Source organism: Lepus europaeus, chromosome 4 (genome assembly GCF_033115175.1).
Source record: "Lepus europaeus isolate LE1 chromosome 4, mLepTim1.pri, whole genome shotgun sequence".
Lineage (NCBI taxonomy): Eukaryota > Metazoa > Chordata > Mammalia > Lagomorpha > Leporidae > Lepus > Lepus europaeus.
The window spans coordinates 74,635,169-74,654,630 of record NC_084830.1 but is presented as its reverse complement, the minus strand read 5'-3'; the positions used below and the strand labels follow the sequence as shown (position 1 = coordinate 74,654,630).

General features: G+C 38.6%; 1 protein-coding gene across 1 annotated transcript in view; it reads left to right on the top strand.

Moving 5' to 3' along the window:
• The window catches only part of C4H8orf34 (chromosome 4 C8orf34 homolog), a 607,786-nt gene that overhangs the window by 110,190 nt on the left and 478,134 nt on the right, over window positions 1-19,462 (top strand). Inside the window, exon 4 of the mRNA XM_062189877.1 lies at window positions 7,130-7,258. Coding sequence (XP_062045861.1) covers window positions 7,130-7,258 — 129 coding nt within the window. The remainder of the gene's footprint in view (window positions 1-7,129; window positions 7,259-19,462) is intronic.

Sequence of the window (19,462 nt, the reverse complement as noted above, 5' to 3'; positions counted from 1 at the left end):
AATATCTTGAGACTTATTTTGTTGCCTGAGATGTGATTCCTACTAGAGAATGTTCCATGTGCATTGGAGAAGATGTGTCTTCTGCCATTGTTATAAGATGTGCCTTCTGCTATTTTTAGGTGGATTGTTCTTTATATGTCTGTTGATCCACTCGGTATATGGTTTTGTTCAAGTCGTTCATGTCTTTACTAATCGCCAACTTGTTCTATTCAATAGTAAAAGTAAGGTATGAAGTCTCCAAATGTTATTACAGAACTCTCCATTTTTCTCTTTAATTATGGAAATTTGTTCTTTCTGTATGTTAAGGCCCTCAGGCCAAGTGTATATATCTATAATCATTATATCTTCTTGCTAGATTGATGTTTTTAATCAACATATAATCTCCATTTTTGTTTTTTACAATGATTTTTGCTCTAAAGTCTTCTTTGTTTTATGTAGCATAGCTATCCCGTTAGTATATCAATATTTGCATGGATTAATATTTTGATCATTAGTTCCGCAAATATTCTTTCTTCTCCTTTCTCTGTCTTTGCTCCTTTGGGATTACCATTGTATGTTGGTACATCATGTAAGAAAACCCATGACATCCCAACCAGTACTTGGATTGTATTTCATACAAATTTACATCTTCCTGTTTTAAAACATGACATGTTAAAATTCTTCTAGGAATAGAAAAATATTTCCTGGCTATAGTACAGCCTGGCACAAATGTTTGTGGAATAAAGCTAAAAAATATCTAAGATACTGTTCACGTTAAAAAAGAAGAAGGGGGCACAAATTAACAGTCATTAATTTTTATATGTACAAAAAATATTGTTATTAATTCTTTTAAAATGCTTGTTTTGAAATTTAGTTCAAGTTTTTATTAAATAGTAAACATGTCAGCTTTATACAGAAAAGAATAACTTATAAGCCTATTCAGTATATCCTGAGCTTAGTAGAATACAATCTTCATGAGTTCAGGATTTTGTTACTTTAATTCTCACTGATTCAACGTGAGCATCAACCAGTGCCTGCCATTTAGTTATATGTCACGTTGTTGTGCTATATAAATGAGTGAATAAAAGAATAAATAAATGAATGAATAGCTCAACTGATTTATCCTCAGCATTGGGAACAGTGCACTTACACCATGAACGTTCTTCAAGGCAATATTATGTTACTACACTTGATCTTAGCCTAAAGGCCAAGAAGCCAAGGGTCAATGTCATGTTATCAATTTTTTTATCATCACTTGTCATAGGTAAGGTAGACAGGACTCAGAGAAGTATTTCTTCCAGTAACCTGGCATGTGGAGTGACCACCGACTGTGAGCAGAATTTAGGTAGATATGTGAAGTACATTATTCATGAATCCTTGTGCATTGTAGAGAGTGCTGATCCTTTATGGCCACTTCAGATTTATGACTTAGGTCAAAAGATTGAGGTAAATGTTGACCTAGATAAAAACCAAAAAGTGAAACCAAATGTCAATAACTGTATTTATACTTTTTTTTTTTTTTTGACAGGCAGAGTGGACAGTGAGAGAGAGAGAGACAGAGAGAAAGGTCTTCCTTTTGCCATTGGTTCACCCTCCAATGGCCGCCGCGGTAGGCGCGCTGCGGCCGGCACACCGCACTGATCCGATGGCAGGAGCCAGGTGCTTCTCCTGGTCTCCCATGGGGTGCAGGGCCCAAGCACTTGGGCCATCCTCCACTGCACTCCCTGGCCACAGCAGAGAGCTGGCCTGGAAGAGGGGCAACCGGGACAGGATCGGTGCCCCGACCGGGACCAGAACCCGGTATGCCGGCGCCGCAAGGCGGAGGATTAGCCTAGTGAGCCACGGCGCCGGCCCTACTTTTGTTTTTAAAAGAGTGTTTCTCAGGTTGTTGTTGCTGCTGTTTAATGTTGCGATTAGAATAGAATATAGAAAGATGAAATAGCTGGATGTTTATAAAGCACTCTTCATTTTAGGAAGAAAGGAGAGGCAGTGCACATGTATTCAAAATGCATGTTATAGTAATAAAAGAGACTGAGATAGTAGAACAATGACTGAAAGTTGTAATATTGAAAATAACAGCAGGCAGGAGACATGCACAATGCTCTTTGTGTAGTCAGTGTTGGGTATATCATCACTACAGTGATGGGAATGTCTCTAGCATATTTAAAACAAAAGTAGAGTAATGGGGAAGTATTTTCAGATAATAATATTAGCAATTTAATAAATTTTAGAAAACGGACTTGAAGGATCCAAATAATTGAAATTATTCTTGTTCAAACGAAATGGACAAACTTTCTCAAAAATCGTGGAGTTACACGGTGTATTTCTTTTCTAATCCATAGACAGAAACTATAGGTAAAGATCATTGTGAATAAAATTTCAGTAATATCATAAACAGTTGTTCACAACTGAGTCCTGCCTAGCATAGGCGTGCAATAGGCTGATTTGAGAAATAGTGACCTCGTGATGGGAGAGTGGGGAGCGTCATGGTGGGAGGATGGGCAGCTTCTGTCCGGGAGGTGCTGTGGACTGTCTCCTCACTGCAGGGAACGTCACCTCAGTGACCTCAAAGACCCGCCCTGATGTCAGATTCTGTCGTCTTTTGCCCGGGTCATTGTATGTTGCTGACCCTGCCTGCCCTTCTTCACATCGCCTGAGGATATTTTTATAAAATGTATGTACACTGTAGCACAGCATCTTAAGATGAAATATGACCTAAGAAAGCTTTGTAATCTGTCAGAAAACCTAAGAGATATTCTCACCCAAAGATTGTTTCTGGACTGGTGACCTCTGAAATCTCCTATTATTCATCAACACAGCTTTGGGAAGTATTGTTTAATTGATTAGACCATGATTATCCTGTGGTCTTGTTGTCCTGGATAAATTATGTCACATATAGGTATCGAATTGTCACAAGCTATAAAAATGTTAAAAGAAATTTAGCTTATTTTCTCTGCATGGTTTCTGAGGAGAAGTTCTTGATTGTTGTATCATTTTTGAATTTGTTTCTCATAACCTGCTCCAAACACAATGACCTAAAACAACAATGCATGATTTACTGGGTTGACAGGGCTGTTCTGATGCTGGGTCACTTACACTGGTGCACTTGGGTGTTACAGAGCTAGGCGCAGCTTGGATAATGGACAGCTGGGCCATGTCTGGTGGCTGATTATCCTGGAATGGAATGCTGATTGGGATTATTATTTTTAAATCTAGGATTTTATTTTTATAAATTATAAAAGAGAGTTTGCTCCCATGTGGTAATTTCTGAGAAATCAGATAATGCAGTGGTACAAGTTACAGATTTGACAACTTATTCGAAGAAGTCTAATAAGATTGCCAAATGATGTTTGAAGAATCTGGTCTACGTGATGTTTTATCTGCTCCCTCGTTTGAGCCTGCCTCTCTGGTCTAGGCTCATCCTTAGGTTTCCCGGGGGAGTGGCCTATTAGGTAATAGCAGTATGCCTGGAACAGCTTTCTAGATTAGCCATGCTCACTACATCCATGCTCTACAACTTGAACACTTGTTTGCTAATGTTAGCTGATAGCTCCATTCCAGAGTTCTTTAAGCAAAAAGACTCAGAGGAGGCAGCTACATGTGATTCAGCTTTTTAAAGTTTTAGATTATTTAAGTTAAAGATGCAATATTTTATTATTTTGGAAATTTAAAAAACATAGCGTATAGAAAGAGAGTCTCTTCTTCATCCCTCCCTCAAATTCTACTCCTCTGGAAATAGTTTGTATGTTTGCACATCCCTTTCTTTGTATCCACTGACATAGATAATATGTGTGGGTTAATTTATGGCAATAAAAATTGCCTTAAACAGTATACATTCTTATACCAACTGTTTTAATTATTTTAAAATGCATTTGTAAATCTTCATGACATTAACTTATATTTTCAACTCATTTGATTAACAAGTTTATTTATTTATTTATTTTTTGACAGGCAGAGTTAGACAGTGAGTTACCACCCAAATGATCACAAGAGAGAAAGGTCTTCCTTCTGTTGGTTCACCCCCGAAATGGCTGCTACGGCTGGCACCCTGTTTTAATAATTACATTCTGTAACATAGTGGAAATGTGCCATAATTTGTCAGAACTTTGTTCATTATATCTAGGATTTTGCACATAAGCTATTTGCTGAGATAAATGAATAAAACTCTTGGACTTTCTTGGGAATAAATAACCTTATAAATACAGATTTTTTTTCTTTAAATTTTTACTTATTTATTTATTTCAGGTGTATAACGACACAAAAAGGCACATAGAAAGAGGAAACTCCCATCCACTTGTCCCACTATAGCAGGGACAAGATGAAGACACAGCCAGCAGCCAGGAGCTCAGTCCAGGTCTCCCTTGTGGGTGGCAGGGACTCAACTTCTTGAGCCATCATCTGCTGCCTCCTGGAGTGAGCATTAGTAGGAAGCTGGATTGGGAATGAAGGTGGCACTCCATCTCAGGTGTGCAGATAGAGATGCAGACATCCTGAGCAGTGTCTTACTGTGGGGCCAAATGCCCACAGCATTTCTTTATGATGACTTACCAAATATAAGCCTACTGGGCCATAGTGTCAGTACATTTTTCAGTATGATGAATGCTGACTGATGACCTTTATAAAAGTAGCAGAATGATACATTTCGGTAGTTTGAGAGACTATTTCCTATGTCCTTATGATTTGTTTGACTTTTATCAAAATGGAACGTACATGGTTTCAAAAAGTAAAGTAGTATGGATAGTGATGTCCTTCTTTCTCCTCAAGTTTGGTGTTAACCTGGAATTGCTTTCAATTCATTTAAATGTTTCTTCTGGTTTCTGCTTCTCCATATCTGAATGTGTGAGGTACTTCTGCGGTTCTCTTACTTGTTAGTCTGAGGCATTGTTTCCCAGTCTCTTCCCCATGGGCTATTTCAGTCCCTAACCACCATTTCATCCTGCAAGTATCGCTATGTAGTTGTCTCACAGATTGGCTAAATATATATTCTGCACAAATATTACTATAACTATCTTAGTTAACACTTTTCACAGTTGAGCCATATGGTGTCTATTTTCCCCTGAATTAATCATTTTCTTGCTTTCCTGTTTGTTTTCTTTATACCCACCCCTTAATGAAGTGTCACCAATCCTTGTCCAGAGAAGTAAACCTTCTCAATATGATCAAATACATCAAGTAAACTTCTCTTTATATTATATTTATATTTTATTTCATTTAAAACGTTGTAGAGACATCTCTCCTGTAGTTTTCCATCCTTTATTTTCTACTCTTGACTTTGGATTTTTGACTTTTTCCTCAGCTGTCTTGTGAGACTTTACTTCACTGTCATCTGAAAATTTCCTTTTCCATTTTCTTAAGTGGTATTACCAGTTTTTTGTACCCCAATCCTTTCAAGTTCTCAATTTACTTAATCATTTTGGTATAGCACTCCCACTTGGAGTTTTCTGTAAAGGAGTGCTTCCAAGATGAATTTTTGAGTCCTTATGAGTATCTCAGGTGGTTTCTTAGGTGGGCATATAATTCTCAGAGATAATCTTCAGCTGGAATTTTGAAAGATTTGCTTTCTTGTCTTTGAAGTCCATGTATTGCTATTTTACTGGTACCTATTTAGGTTCCAATTTTTGTCTTAACTATTTTATTTATTTTTAAAATTTATATATTTACTTATTAGAAAGGGATAGTGACAGGGAGGAAGAGAGAGAGAGGGAGAGAGAGAGAGATGCACACAAACACGGAGGGAGAGTGAGAAATCTTCCGTTGACTGGTTTACCCCCCAAAATGACCACAATAGCTAGGGCTGGGCCAAGTGCCAGAAATATCATCTGGGTTTCCGAAGTGGGTGACAGGAAATTAAGTAGTTGGATCATCATCTGCTGCCATCAAGGCACATAAACAGGAAGCTGGATTGGAAGTAAAGGAACAGGGACTAAAATCAGTATTCCAACATGGGTTGTGAGCATCTTGAGTGATGGAATAACCTGATACAAAAAAAAAAAAAATGCCTGGACCTAAAGTGTTAGTCATCTTTTCTTTACTGCCACGATTTTAAATATTTTTCATAATATGCCTTTAATTCAGCTGGATATTTAATAAATCCTGGAAAACAATTCCATTTATTATTTTGACATTGTCCCCTGAGTTGATGTATTAATGCTTTTTTTAACTTTTATTTAATAAATATAAATTTCCAAAGTACAACTTTTGAATTTTAGATGCTTCCCCCCCATAACCTCCCTCCCACCTGCAACCATCCCATCTCCCACTCCCTCCCCCATCCCATTCTTCATCATGATTCTTTTTCAATTATCTTTATATATAGAAAATCAACTTAGTATATACTAAGTAAAGATTTCAACAGACTGCACCCACAAAGACACACAAAGTATAGAGTACTGTTTAGGTAGTAGTTTTACCATTAATTTGCATAGTACAGCATGATAATGCTTCAATTGTGTGAAGCATTTACTTTCTTGGTGTCCTTCTCTTTAGGGACTTAGGTTTCAGTTTTCTTTACCTAGTTAAATCCACTTACCACTCATCAGTCCACTTTTCCTCTTTAAAAAAATGTGATGCTATTTCTAGCCTAATATTGTCTTCTCTCCTTGGTCAACTAATTCTTTGAGAAAAAAAGATCCCTTGACTGTAATATAATTTTACTGAGAATTTTGGAAGTGAAGATATATCTATACCTATACATATATATATATGTGTATATATAGCTATATAAATGTATATATAGATATAAATATACACACACATTTAGTCTTTTTGATTTTAGAAGACATGACAAGAAAGTCTTTAATATTTACTAGTTGCTGATGAAGAAGTTTTTATTTATTTTAAGCTACTAACATGATACAAAATATACTTTGCCTGTGTGTTTCCCCCTACATTACAGAAATGATGAATTTTATATCAATTCCTGAGTTTTGCTTTCTGATATATGCTGCCCCACTTCCCTTTACTTGTTCAGTTAAAGCATTTCTTCAAATGGACTTTATATCTTCCAGTCTGCTCACAAGAAAACCATCTCCACTTTAGACTCCTTTTATTCTGTACATTGATCTTGGTACAGTCTTTCACATAATGATGAATAGTGAGTTCATATCATTATGCTGCATGCTTTTGAAATAACCATTTTTTTTAAACATAGTGCCAAGGTCAGTAGAGCATCATAAGTGGAACTTGCGGACTAAACCAGTAAGCCGTGATTTTGATGAATTGAACCACATCCTTCAAGAGAGCAAGAAGCTGGGGAAAGCCCTTGAGAATCTCTCTAGAAGTAAGTTCATTTACTTGATTCTAATTGAAATTCCTAAGTAGTGTTAAAGCAGACACATTCATTACTATTGCCAATAACCCATTTCCAACATCCTTGTTATAATTCTGTGAGAGACTGAGGAGTGCCAAGGTCATGAGATTGGAAATGAGGATTGATTCTGCATTTTACATACATTCATGGGTTGACTGGTAGGAATGAGTAGAGGAGTTGTGAAACCACTTATAGCTGTTTGGCTCCAACCTTTCTAAATGCTCTTTATTACGTGGTTCAAATGTGCCTGCAATATCTTCTTCATTCTTCTCTTTTGAAACACATTGTTTTATGTTTTTCTCATGAATATGCATATTCATTGTTTTTATGAGTTTTTATTTATTTGAGATGTAGAGTCAATCCCAGCTCTGGTAACCAGGAGCCAGGATCTTCTTTTGGGTGTCCCTTGTTGGTGCAGGGTGCCAAACACTTGGGCCATGTTCCACTGCTTTCCCAGACCATTAGCCGGGAGATGGATTGGAATATGTGCAGCCAGTACTCGAACTGACACCCATATGGGATTCTGGCACCACAGGCTTAGCCTACTACACCACAGCACTGGCCCCATCTCTAAGCATCTTAAGGGTGGTGCTTGGGCCAGATTCTTCCTTGAATCCTTTCAGAGATTAGTACAGTGCCTTGTAACTTTTTTTTTTTTTAATCAACAACTGTAATCTCAGCCGTGGGTTAGAGGTTTTGCTCTGCCACCCAGAGGGTGAATGACCTCATGTAAATCATTAAACCATCAAGAATCTTGGTTTTCTGATTTCCCAAACCAAAAGATATTGTTGTGCCTCTTTCTTCTGGTGTATTTGAGGGCTTACAAGGATACATTTCAAGTAAAAGCTTTTAAATAAATGTTATTGTTATGAGCATAGGCAATCATAAAGGCATTTTGATTTGATAATGGTATTCTATATATGTTGACATGCATATATGCTTTATGGTTTTAGTAGTAATTTCAAAGTATTTATATCTTTTTTGGGTTCCATTATTTCTCAATCTTAAAAATTAGGCACCATTAGGAACACATTAATGCACGACCTCATTAAAATTTTCTTTTGATACCATAGAGTATTAAAATTTCTTAAATGGAAAGTAGTTAAAACGGTAGCAAATTCTAGTGGATTGTATTTTAGCACCTATAGGTTTTCAAAAAGATAACATAGCTTTATTAATTTCTTAATTTATATAAAAGTTAAACATTCTTCTGTTGGTATATTTTGGGAGAAGTATCAGGCTGACAACTCATTCTCTAATTCAACAGTAAATTTATTATTATTTTAGTTACTAGGAGAATAAAAGAGATGGAATTTTTCTCTAGATATGATCCAAGGGAATAATCAGTGTCTTGTTACTTTGAACTTTTCCAGCATCATATCCATTGAAAGGAAAAAGATTGGAAACTTTTAGTGATTTCCCTATTTTGATAGAATTCTGATGAGAATTCTCCCTTTGCTTTATCTTAGCTGTACATTCTAATAAAAAGCTTGCATATTTTAGAAGCATCTTTTAGTTGAGATTGACAACAAATAATCATTTACATCTATCAGGATTATAGAATTAGCTTGGCAGCTGTCAACCTATAGAGATGTAAGATACACATACCCATACATACATGTACACACATACATGGTTCAAATATAACAAGGAAGAATAGATATTCTCTCCAGTTTGCAAATATGATTTTTGCTTAGTGACAACTGCATCATATTCCTTTTCTGGATTTTTGCAGACCTTGCAGTATAACTGTGGCAAACTTCGTGATATTTGTCCTGTAAAGGTAGACATGGTCGAGTGACTTACTGTGGCTGGTAATGTCACATGGTTATAGTGTGCTAGGCACAGTGGCTTTTTGTTTCCTGGATTCCTGGCTTTATAACATTTCTGCATTTTCTCCAAATGTTACTTCTCTCTTCCTAGGAGCCAGGATCCATAATTAATTATTCAAGTGCTTGCTCCCATGTAATTTTTAACTAGCAAGGACATTTGATTTATAGGAAGTTGTAAAGATGGAAGAATTTCATATTCTAACGTTTTCAACTAGCAAGGAAATTTGTTTTTAAATAGGGAGTTGTAAAGATGGAAGAGTTTCACATTCTAACGTTGTACATCTCTTTTAGTGAATGTGATTCAAAGGCCCCAGAGCAGTATTCTTCTCCATGCATGTTATGAGCTCCTGTTATCTCATTACTTGTCACATTAACCTCAATCCATTGATTAAGGTGGTTTTCTGTCACATCTCTTCACTGTAAAGTCAGTATTCTTCTCTTTGTTGATAATAAATATTTTAAGAAGAATACTTTGAAGCTATGAAAATATCTTGTTTCTCTTCAAAAATGCAACCACTAGGATCTTCCCTGCCACAATTATCATTTGTTGTCCTGAAGGTAGTTTTCTATTACTCTCTTCTACATTTAGTCATTGAAATTCCTCTGCAGTTAAGAGAAAGAAATACAAACTTTTAAGCATTGCAGTAGTTATAGGGCCTACACACTGTTGCTTGTGACTGGCCATATGTCTGTAAATATTTAGATATGTTTATGGAATGATTGTGCATATACATGTAAGTGTCAGTACTAATACACTTGTCAACAGATATTGACACAAGGAAGCTAAGGTTTGTATACATTCAAAGCCAATTCCCACAGATTTTTCTCAGTATTGAAAATACTAAATTTGCTTGATTAAATTTACTGAATATCTTTTTAAAGAAATAACATCTAGAGCTAGAGCAAGATACTGTGATGTAATGGATAAAGCCACTACCTGTGATGCCAGCATCCTACATGAGTGTTAGTTGGGGCCCCAGCTGCTCCACTTCCAGTCCAGCTCTCTGGTAATGGCCTAGAAAAGCTGCAGAAGATAACCCAAATGCTTGGAAACTGATATCCACATGGCAAACCTGGAAGAAGCTCCTGGTTCCTGGATGTGGCCTGGACCATCCCTGGCCAATGCAGCCATCTAGAAGCAAACCAGCAGATGGAATTTTTTTTTCTTTGTTCCTCCCTTTCTCTATAATTCTGACTTTCAAATAAATAAGTAACTTTTTTTTTTTTTTAAAAAAAGAAGTAACATCTAGGATGGACAAATTTGTTAAGAGACTCTAATATTGCCTTTTCTACCTTATTTTTGAAAATATTTACCTCTTTTTTTGAAAGATTTATTTTATTTATTTGAGTTACAGAGACAGAAATAGAGAGAGTGAGAGAGAGGTCTTCCATCTGCTTGTTCTTTCCCCAAATAGCTGCAACGGCTGGAGCTGAGCTCATCAGAAGCCAGGTCTCCCATGTGGGTGTGGGAGCCCAAGGACTTGGGTCATCTGCTGCTTTCCCAGGAACATTATTGTGGAGCTGGATCAGAAGTAGAGCAGTCAGGAATCAAACTGGTGCCCACATAGGATGTCAGCACTGCAGGCCAGGGCTTTAACTGAGCCACAGTGCCTGCCCCAAAGCAGTTAGAGAAAGAGAGGGCAAATGAGTTAACTGTCATCAACTGATTCATGTTCTAAATACCTGCCACAGCTAGGACCAAGTCAAAGCTGGGAGAAGGAACCCATTTTGAATCTCTCATGTGGATGGCAAGAAACTAGTTACATGAGTTGTTACTGTTGATTCCCAGGGTGTACTTTGGCAGAAAGTTGGAATTGGAAATGGAGCCAAGATAAAACCAGGTATTCTGATACAGGATGCGGGTGTCCCTACCAGTGTCATGACTGCTAGCCAAATGCCTACCTCATCTACATTTTTCATAATCACACTTTCTACTTATTTCACAGACATATTTGCAAAAGTAACAGACTACCTCTAAAAAAATAGAAATCTGAGACATCCTTTTTGTGATTATTATTATGAAATGGTCTAGTGCCATCTAAATAAGTAATTTTGTTTCCTAAAATTCACATAAAATAATGTCTCTCCTGGAAATCTATGTATTTATACCTGCATCTGTGTGTGTGTGAGTGTGTGCATGGAAAGTGTTTGGTTGGTGATCAAGATGCTGCTCCAGATGCCTGCATCCCATGTCAGAGTGTCTGAGTTTGAGTCCCAGCTCTGCTTCTTATTCAAGATTCCTGCTGGTGTGCACACTGCGGGGTTGTGGTAATGCCTTAAGTACTTGGGTCTCTGCCACACATGTGGAAGGCCTGAACTGAGTTCTAGGCTTTGGTCTGGCACAGTTTAGCTATTGTGATCATTTGGGGAGTGAACCAGTGGATAGAAGATCTCTCTGTCATTCTGCCTATATATATTACATCTATATAATCTGCATATATATTATTAATATATACATACTATATATAGCTGATCAATAACTTTAGGAAATGTTTTTCAGTGAATGAAAGCAAATGACATATTTTTATTAGCCATTCAGTTTATCATTCTGCATTCTTCTGTGTCAAATAGTAACAGACTGTATTTTGTCATTCTGAACATCTCATTTAACTGTACTTAAACCGCACACACACACTCACTCGAGCTTGCAGTCAAAGCACGAAGTCAATCAATGTCAGGGACACAATTTTAGTTTGATTTTAGAAAATCATTCTATGTCATATCCTTTTTTGATGCATTAATGTGCATCACCTAAAACAGTTCAAGGGCTGTCCAGGAGAGAGGTCTGGACAGAGAGCTGGCTTGGTCCCTGCTCTTCCACTAGCCGGTTTCCTGTTGTGTGTGCCATTTAGACTCACTCAGCTTCTTTATATGTAAAATTAAGGCATTTATACTAGATTACCATAAGTAATTCCCTTAGTGTTCAGAAACCTTTGAGGATTGATAATTCACGTTTCAAAGTTGTACTTCTGGTTCAGAGATTGAAGTTCACTATCCCTGCTTTCTTTTTTTCTTTCTTCTGCTCTTCCTTTTTTTGTAAGCTCCTGTCTTTTGGTTCTTCATTTTCTTTTTCAATTTCTACTTATTTATTTGCATTTTATTTGAAAGGCAGAAATGGAGAGAGCAAGAGACAGAGAAACAGAGAGAGAGATCTTCTATCTGCTGATTCACTCTTCAAATGCTTACAAAAGGCTGGCCTGGACTAGGCTGAAACCAAGAGCTCTGAACTGAGCTCCATCTGGATCTCTTATTTGGGAGCAGAGCTCCAATTGCTAGAGCCTTCATCTGCTGCCTCCCAGGGTGCACATGGGCAGGAAATTGATGAGAGTGAGGCTGAGAGCCCCTGGGAGTAAGGAGAGATCAAAGTTGAACATTTTGCTGCAGATTTATGATTAGATATTGAATTAGGATTCCACTGCTGCCTAACATACTATCACAAATTTAGGAGCCTTAAAAATACGAATGTATTATTGTGGCTCAGAATATGAGTAAGGATTAGCTAGTCAAGGTCTAGGCAGGTAGAAACTAAGGAGTGGGTTGGGGCTGTAATGTCACTGGAGGTTTGGGGTCCTCCTCCAAGCTCTTTCAAGCTGTTGGGCAAATTCTATCCTTACCTTAATAGACTGAGATCTCTGTTTTCTCATGGGATGTAGATGGGGCTGCTGTCACAGACAAGAGGCTGTTCACAGTTGCTTACCTGTGGGTGCCACTTACTTCACACAGTTCCTTACTACTTCTTTGGGGGCCACAATGTCATGTTTCTCTGATGCTTTCCCTTCTTTTAAAAAACATACTTGGATACGTCAGACCCTTGCTGAGTAAAATCAAAATTTATTGATTTACTCAAAATCTACTGGCTAGTATTCTAATCAAGGTTGTGATATCTGTACTCAGTAGTCCTACTAAGACTCAAAGGGAATTTGTTCTACAGATGGCTCTTGGCAGCCATCATGGACATTTGCAAACCACAGATATTGTTACTGTTATTACTGTTTTTTTAATTCATCTACTTGAAAGGCAGATTGAGAGTGAGAGCAAGAGCGAGAGAGAGTGGGAGAGAGAGGAATCTTCCATCTGCTGGTTCACCCCCTAAATGTCAGCAACATCCAGAGCTCAGCCAGTCTGTGTTGGAACTCAGAACTCCATCCAGGTCTCACACATGAGTGGTAGGGGCCCAGGCACTTGAGCCATCAGTCACTGCCTCCCAGGATGCATTAGCAGGAAGCTGGATAGGAAGTGGAGGAGTTGGGCTCTGAAATTGGATGCAGGCATCCCAAGCATCAGCTTAACTCACTGATCCACAATGCCTACCCCTTTTGTTGTTACTCCTGAGGTAATGCAGAGCATCACACAGAATGAGACAGGAAGAGCACGTGTCTGTGTGCACATATCTGTCGTTTCTTATAAAGCCACCAGGAGACAATCACAGGAGCTCCATCTACCCTGAAGGTCTAATCCAATGTAACCACTTTCCAAAAATCCCACCTCTAACCACCACAACAGAATTAAGTTTCCATCCCCTTAGTACCATCAACACAACACTTTGTGGCCTAAATTCCTAAGTGTGGAGGGACAGATATTCAAACCATAGAAGTTATCTAATCTTCCCACTTTTCCCTCTAAAATGTATCTTGAATATGATTATTTTTTTTACCCCTACCAGTATCCTCTGTTGCACACCCCTAACATCTCTGATCAGATCATTGGTTTATCTATTTAACATGTTCCATTTCATTCATGTTCCAGGCCACCAAGAACAGAGAGAGTCCTTGGTCATATTGAGGTTATGGCTGGCTGGATTGCCATGAATCCATGTTAGGAGAGTGACATTTCTAAAGTCTCTGTAGCTTAATCCGATGTAAATATGTTGCCCTTCAGCAACTAGCTTGGTATGTTCCAGGGCTGCAGGCCATGCCCCTCTTGTTATTTACCATTGTTGACACATTCTTTTTCTCAGAAGCAGAAAGAGACAGTAGGGGATCAGGAGGGAGATTGCTAATGCCTAAGGTGGTGTAGCATGCGTTAGATTGGCGCACATTCTAGAGTTAGTTGCAAGGAAGCTGGGAAATGTGATATACTTTGTGTGCCCAAATGAAGCAATAGGTTAGGAATGAATAACCAGTCTTGCCCACATACTTAATCCACTTGTCTGTTCCTCCAGTGTGCTCTCACTGCAAGTGGGGTAGATCTAATGTTAAATGAGATCATGACTTGTTTCAGGTATTCAGTGGCTCCTTAAAGTCTCAGTGAAAGTGCTGTACTATCTGGCCCTTTATCATGTCTCCAGTATCATCTCTCATGACTTTTTTTAAAATTTTATTTTGACAGGCAGAGTTAGACAGTGAGAGAGAGAGAGACAGAGATAGGTCTTTCTTTCCGTTGGTTCACCTCCCAAATGGCCACTATGGCTGGGGTGCTGCGCCTGGCGCAGGGCCCAAGCACTTGGGCCATCCTCCACTGCACTCCCAGGCCACAGCAGAGAGCTGGACTGGAAGAGAAGCAACCGGGACAGAATCCAGGACCCCAAGCAGAACTAGAACACGGGGTACTGGTGCCACAGGTGGAGGATTAGCCAAGTGAGCTGCGGTGCCGGCCTCTCATGACTTTTTTATGCACCATGTGCACTTGCTGTTCCTCCATAAACTGTTTGTATGTGCCATCCCCATATCCTAAAATCTCCCCTCACCTCATTCTACCCTTTTCCTTTCCAACAAACTAAATCCATTCTTTCTTCAGCCTCAGCTCAAAAGCCATTCTCCAAGATAACTTCTCTGTTTTCCTGCTATGGACTGAATTTCTTTTTGTGCTTTTATGCTTTTCTCTCAACATACATATCTACCATTATCTGTTCTTCTTTATCTTTTCTCTGGACTTTGAGACTCCTGAGGGCAGAGTCGCTTGCTCTAAGAACCCTTGGGACTTGGCATAGTGATTATGGTAGAATTCACTTGTGGTTTGCCAGACGAATGCTACTTCAGATTCCCTTTCTTCCTATTCATCCTCTCTGGGACCCCTCCCTCACTTTGGCTTTCTTCCCTGCTTGTCTGCCTTCTGCTTCTCTGAATGTGTGCCTTTGATTAAAATTCCATGGGTTTTGGGTATTTGTAGATTTGGTTTGTTTGCTGAGGACTTTGACTTTGAGCATGGCTCATGTATTTGAGGAGTTACAATTAAAAGTTAATAGCTTCATGTGTAAGTTAACAAATAAATAAATGCAAAAAACTAAAGGGCTTTAGTCCCCTATTTCATGGAACTGGTCAGCAAAACCCTTTGTTTAGTGAAGTGCTTGTCTCAGGGCAGTAGGGCTTCCAGTGTTTTCTGGACCTAATGCTTTTGTTGCTTCTGGCAGATTTCTCTAAAGCAATGTAATGCTAAGATGGGCATTTCTAGGCATCCATTGCTTTTTAGACTGCAGTGCAGGTTAAACATAGGCTGGAACTTTTCCAAGGAGAAGAGCCCAGCTGTTGGGGGAGCAGAGGGTGGATATTTATGCTTCATGATTAATATTAGCAATATGGATTCAGCCAAGGAAAAAATAACAAAGGACTTTTTTAGTTAATCGTGATCATACCCAAAGTCTCTTCTCTGACATAACAGTCTGAAGAGCTACAGAATAATAAGCCATCGGAGAAAATGGAGGCAGATATTGTGGCAGTTGTTTGTTCATTCATTCCCCTATTCACTTATTGTTTGTTGGGAGACAGAGGTGACATGTGGGCCCAGGTCGCACATTTACCTTTTTGTGGGAGAGAGATGTGCAAGCATAATATCAACATCTTATTGAACATGTTGTAAGAGAGCTGTGGGAACTTAGGGCTAATTAAAAACAAGAGGTCTAATGAAGTTAGAAAACCTGTTAGAGGACATATGTTAGGGAACTCTAAATGATCAAAAGGGAAAAGTCAGGTAAAAAGAAAGGGAATGCATGGCATGGAGAGAGGTATTTATTGCTTACAGAGCAAGAAGCATGTGTGTAAGAAGGCATTTCAAAGAAAAAGGGAAATTTTGTATTGCTGGTAAAACAAGGATGAAACAAGTGATAAAGGTAATGAAGCCAGAAGTCTAGGCAGCAGAGGAGTCACGGGTTGGGGACCTCTGTGCTGCAAGAATCTTGTGAAGTCGTGATCTGAACCATGTTTGTATTTGTTAAGGATCACTGGTGGCAGCATGGAAAATAGAATTGATGCGGCCCATGCCTTGAGGAAAAATCAGAATAAAGAGAGCCTGAAATTAAGTAGTAGTAATAGGATGGAAAAGAGCAATGGGTTTAAGAAAATTTGGAAGGTTCTATGACTAAGATTTATTGATTTACATGAAGGAAGGGTGAGAAAAGAGATAAGAATGTGTTTGGTTTATCTTGGTTACTGGTGCTGTTTATAATCAAGGTGATTGGGTCTGCCTCTAACTTAGATAAGAATTCACAACAGTTAGAGGGTGGAGGATTGCTTGTTTGAAACTCTATTTGCAGGGAATTTTGGGACAACTCAAATGGATTGGGCTCCATTCCCAGCAATCAAGTGCCTAGATGAGTCTGTAATTAGGGACAGAGGTTTTGTTAAGGATATAAAAGTGGGAGTCCTTATTGCATATACAAACACACACAGACATACAGACACACACACACACACACACACCCCACATTATCAGCATTTGTGATACAGAAAAAGAGTGACTTGATTGAAGAGACTGGAAAGAAATTTTCACAAAGGCAGATGAAAAGCAAGATAGAGTGCCTTCATAAAAATCAAGAAGAGAACATATTCTAGAAAATTGGGGCATTCAAAGTGGTTCCTAGCTTATGGAAGAAAAAGAGAAAAACATAGGTATTCTGAGTTCAGTTGTCACTGAACTATGTCTCTTACAGTAGTGGAGTTCGTAATAGTGAAAAGCTCACGGCCAGCATCCTATTGAATGGGGAAAAGTTGGAAACATTTCCACTGAGATCCGGTACCAGACAGGAATGCCCACTTCTACCACTGATATTCAATATAGTACTGGAAGTTTTAGCCAGAGCCATTAGGCAAGAAAAAGAAATCAAAGGGATACAAGAAGTCAAATTATCCCTCTGCAGATGATATGATTCTTTGTGTGGGAATCCAAAGAACTGTACTAAGAGGTTATTGGTCTCATAGAAGAGTTTGGCAAAGTAGCAGGATATAAAATCAATGCAAAAAATCAACAGCCTTCGTATACACAGGTAATGCCACGGCGGAGAAAGAACTTCTAAGATCAATCCCATTCACAATAGCTACATAAACAATCAAATACCTTGGAATAAACTTAACCAAGGATGTCAAAGATCTCTACGATGAGAATTACAAAATCTTAAAGAAAGAAATAGGATACCGAAAAATGGAAAAATCTTCCATGCTCATGGATTGGAAGAATCAATATCATCAAAATGTCCATTAACCAAAAGCAATTTATAGATTCAATGCAATACCAATCAAAATACCAAAGACATTCTTCTCAGATCTGAAAAAAAAGGATGCTGAAATTCATATAGAGGCAAAGGAGACCTCAAATAGCTAAAGCAATCTTGTACAACAAAAACAAAGCCAGTGGCATCACAATACCAGATTTCAAGACATACTACAGGTTAGTTATAAACAAAACAGCATGATACTGGTACAGAAAAACAGATGGACAGAGCAGTGGAACAGAATAGAAACACCAGAAATGAATCCAAACATCTATAGCCAACTTATATTTGATCAAGGATCTAAAGCCAATTCCTGGAGCAAGGACAGTCTATTCAACAAATGGTGCTGGGAAAACTGGATTTCCACATGCAGAAGCATGAAGCAAGATCCCTATCTTACACCTTACACAAAAATACACTCAACATGGATTAAAGATCTAAATCTACGACCTGACACCATCAAATTATTAGAGAACATTGGAGAAACCCTGCAAGACAGAGGCAGAGTTAAGACTTCTTGGAAAAGGCCCCGAAGACACAGATAGTCAAAGCCAAAATTAACACTTGGGATTGCATCAAATTGAGACGTTTCTGTACTGCAAAAGAAACAGCCACAAAAGTGAAGAGGGAACCGACAGAACGGGAAAAAATATTTGCAAACTATGCAACAGATAAAGGATTAATAACCAGAATCTACATTGAACAACACATTAAGGACAGAGATCCTACATAAGGAGTAAGTATACAGTGACTCTGTCCTTATTGTGTTGTTCAATGTGAATTAATGCTATAACTAATACTCAAACAGTATTTTACACTTTATGTTTCTGTGTGGGTGCAAACTGTTGAAATCTTTACTTAATATATACTAAATTGATCTGCTGTATATAAAGAGAATTGAACATGTATCTTGATGTGAATGGAATGGGAGAGGGAGCGGGAGATGGGAGGATTGCAGGTGGAAGGGAAGTTATTGGGGAGGAAAAAGCCATTGTAATCCATAAGCTGTACTTTGGAAATTTATATTTTTTAAATAAAAGTGAAAAAATAACCAGAATCTAAAAAGAGATTAAGAAACTCCACAACAACAAAACAAACAACCAGCTTAAGAGATGGACCAAGGACCTCAATAGACATTTTTCAAAAGAGAAAATCCAAATGACCAACAGACACATGAAAAAATGTTCAGGATCACTAGCAATCAGAGAAATGCAATTCAAAACCACAGTGAGGTTTCACCTCACCCCAGTTAGAATGGCTTACATACAGAAATCAACTAGCAACAGATGCTGTCGAGGATGTGGGGGAAAAGGGACACAAATCCACTGTTGGTGTAAATGCAAACTGGTAAAGCCACTGTGGAAGACAGTTTGGAAATAGCTCAGAAATTTGAATATAGCCCTACCAAATGACCCAGCCATCCCAGTCCTTGGAATTTACCCAAAGGAAATTAAATTGGCAAATAAAAGAGCTGTCTGCACCTCAATGTTTATTGCAGCTCAATTCACAATAGCTAAGACCTGGAATCAACCTAAATGCCCATCAACAGAAGACTGGATATATAAATTATGGAGGCTGGTGCGGCGGCTCAATAGGATAATCCTCCGCCTGCGGCACCGGCACCCCAGGTTCTAGTCCCGGTTGGGGTGCCGGATTCTGTCCTGGTAGCTCCTCTTCCAGTCTAGCTCTTTGCTGTGGCCTGGGAGTGCAGTGGAGGATGGCCTAAGTCCTTGGGCCCTGCACCCGCAGGGGAGACCAGCTTCGGATCAGCACAACGTGCCGGCTGCAGCGGCCATTGGGGGTGTGTGAACCAACAGAAAAGGAAGACCTTTCTCTCTGTTTCTCTCTCTCTCACTAACTCTGCCTGTCCCCCCCCCAAAAAAAAAAAATATGGGATATTTACTTGGTAGAATACTATAC